At 40.7% G+C, this 2,996-nt stretch overlaps 1 protein-coding gene across 1 annotated transcript; it reads right to left on the bottom strand.

Moving 5' to 3' along the window:
- Positions 1-487: 487 nt before the first annotated feature.
- LOC125670722 (forkhead box protein C1-A-like) lies at positions 488-2,672 on the bottom strand. The gene has a single exon (XM_048906081.2). It carries the CDS (start codon positions 2,419-2,421, stop codon positions 913-915), a length of 1,509 nt encoding a protein of 502 aa, XP_048762038.1. The 5' UTR covers positions 2,422-2,672; the 3' UTR covers positions 488-912.
- Positions 2,673-2,996: the final 324 nt, after the last annotated feature.

The following is a 2,996-nucleotide window of genomic DNA, read 5'->3' as shown; positions in this document are numbered from 1 at the left end:
CAGTAAAGCTGTTGTTTATTATCCTAATAAATGTCAAACAAACAGCTCAAAAATTCACACGCGGGGATCTTTCTGACCGAAATAGTTCAAAACAAGAAAACCCATTTTTAACAACAGTAATATCAACGCCTTTGATTTTTCTGAATGAATCGATTACATGTATAAGCACCCATGTTCAGAAATTTGTCTGCTCCCAGGCTCCATTGTGAAACGACAATATATAATCCCTTGCATCAATATTACGAGAAATAACCCTTTTATTTAGAGTTTAATTTTTATCCCATAATACAAAACTGAGTGGGTTTCCACCCTCCCAAACGTAAAATTCTACCCACAATTCAGTGGATTATCAGAGTCTGGTAAATATTAATTTTAATGTAATTATATATATATATATATATATATATATATATATAATTACTAAAATTGTCATGTGCATGCTTATTTGTAATTTGTTTTTACTGATTGATAAAAATCACAATGTAAAGTAAATTGTAGATAATATTTTAATAATTAATTAGATATGAAACTAAATATCTACCACCAACTTAGACGCATTAAATGTGTCATCTATATATATGTAATATTCAAAAGAAATAAAGTATCTTTTTTAAAAATGACTTATAAATGATTCAAGTTTTAGCACAAGAATATTTAACACCCATCCACGAGTCGAGTGACTAAATTAAATATCTCAGTAAGTCAAAAATAACATACAGAGTAGCAATTGTTTATAATCCGCCAGACTGGGACAACTCCAGACATAGAAATGGTTGAGTAGGACAATCGAACACTCTTCAAATTTTGTTGTCACTCTAAAGTGTCAAGTATTAGCACTATTTGACATTGTGTATCTTTGATGGAAAAAAAATAAATCGTTTACATATGCCATTTTTCACGCAACACAGATTCCTAAAATTTCCCGTAGTCACAACTGTAAGCACCAGCGGATTTGTACGGGTTTCGGAAGGCAGCGAGTTGGCAGCTGGAGGGCGACTGAGATTGGCCCTGAGCACTCAGAAGTCTCTGACTCTCGAATACGTCCCTGACAGCAGAAAATGGCGAGGAGCCGGGAAAATCTGGATTATTGAGATGGTTGATTTCCGAAGGTGGGGCCATGTACCATCCGTTGGGTGGACGTCCGTACGTTTGCGATTGCGACATAGAAAACATTGAAGGATTGATGCTGTTGGCCTGGGGTAGCGACGGGTGAATATGAGCTGGTGACGGCTGTGGAGAACCATCCCCAACGCTACCGTCCTCTGTTGCGGAAGGAGACATATTTAGCGACGGATTTCCGTTTCCGTGGGAAGTCTGGGTGAGAAGAGCTTGAGCCGCCATGTTGCTGGGGTAGTTGTAGCCAAGCGGTGGCGACACATTTTGGTTACAAGAAGAAATGTTCCGGTAGATATCGTTTGGTCTGGAATACGAAAGTAGGGAAGGGCTGACTAGAGATGTGGGGCGACTTGGGGCATAATTACACCCTGCCCCTGGGATGTCACAATTAGAACTCACATGGGAATTAGTCATAATATTCTCCACTGAAAAGTTGGATGTCGTCGGTTCCATAGGATCACTTGGGATCGGCAGAGAACTTGGGCTGGAATGGGATCGGTTGCTTGCAGCAATCACATCTTCAGAATTCTCCAATGGTTCAAGTTTTGTCGTGACCGGTGGTCTAGACGTTTTGATGTCAGATTCAATCTCCCTGCTCTTTCCAAAATTATCCTTTCCGTTACTTGAATTTTCAGAAAAATCGGAACTTCCTATATTGTCTTTTGAAACATGACCACGATCTGGGGAGGTGTTCCCTCGATGTTCGGATTTTTCCAAGTCATCAGATACTTTGGAGAGTTTGTCCCTCGAGTCCTTCTTCTTGAATCTCCTCCGCCGCCGTAAATAGCTCCCGTTATCAAACATATTATAACTATCAGGATCCAAGCTCCAGTAACTGCCCTTTCCGGGCTTTTTATCGTCCCGGGGAATTTTCACAAAGCACTCATTTAGCGACAGGTTATGTCGTATACTATTCTGCCATCCTTGCTTGTTTTCTCTGTAAAACGGAAACCGATCCATGATGAATTGGTAAATTCCGTTCAAGGTAACTTTTTTGTCGGGCTGACTTTGGATGGCCATCGCAATCAGTGCAATGTAACTATACGGGGGTTTCACCATGTCTTTGGGGGACTGGTGAGGGGTCCCGTAGTGGGAGTAGGGGGACGGGCGGCCCATGGGTGCGTACTGTTCTGGGGAGTACATGGCGGCGGAAAGTCCTCCCATGGCCATTGTAGTGTATCCCCCATGTCTGTAGTAGTTTTGGTCTCCGAATAACGCCGGCATCATGCTTAACCCGGGTCCATTGCTGATCCCGGGGACATTTGCAGTAGGATGGTAGCGATGTTGAAGACTGCTCGGCTGCATTGTTATTCCTAAAACTCCAACACAAACTCTAAATATTATTTTTCTCCGTGAATCAAAATGTCACATTCACACAAGTTTATTTCTTTTAGTCCTCTCACACTCAATCAAAATGATTGAACAAGTTTTCACAAAATATTAAGTGAGTGTTTATATTTCGGTGTCTGTTTCTCGCATCGAGTGTGTTGAGAATAAGCAAAACACTGTTATTATAAGCAAAGATTCCTCAATCGCTGCGTGCCCCAAATCAGCACATTACTGATTTACTATCAACCTCGATATTCCATATATGGAAGTCCGACCCGCCTCCGACTCTATGTTCACCCAATGATCAATCGACCTTATGACGATAAGCCCCGCCTCCCGCCACCACGCATACTACGATTGTGCTTTTCAAGACAAGCATATCGTGAAAAAATATCGGAATACCTCTGGGGAATACACAAGGGATATCTCATTAATCTTAACAAATATTATTTTTTGACAAAATTGAGTTGAGGAAAAAAGAAGACAGATTTCACGGGTTCCTGAAGTAAACTTAGCATTTAAAGTACATTAAAGAGATTATATTCAGAATT

This window comes from Ostrea edulis, chromosome 1, assembly GCF_947568905.1.
Source record: "Ostrea edulis chromosome 1, xbOstEdul1.1, whole genome shotgun sequence".
In the NCBI taxonomy this organism is placed as follows: domain Eukaryota; kingdom Metazoa; phylum Mollusca; class Bivalvia; order Ostreida; family Ostreidae; genus Ostrea; species Ostrea edulis.
Note: the sequence above shows the minus strand (reverse complement) of the source record. Positions and strands in the feature narration are given on the sequence as shown.

What these genes read in the sequence shown, in the direction of transcription:
- LOC125670722 (XM_048906081.2), bottom strand. Translation starts at nt 2,421, where the DNA reads ATGCAGCCGAGCAGTCTTCAACATCGCTACCATCCTACTGCAAATGTC.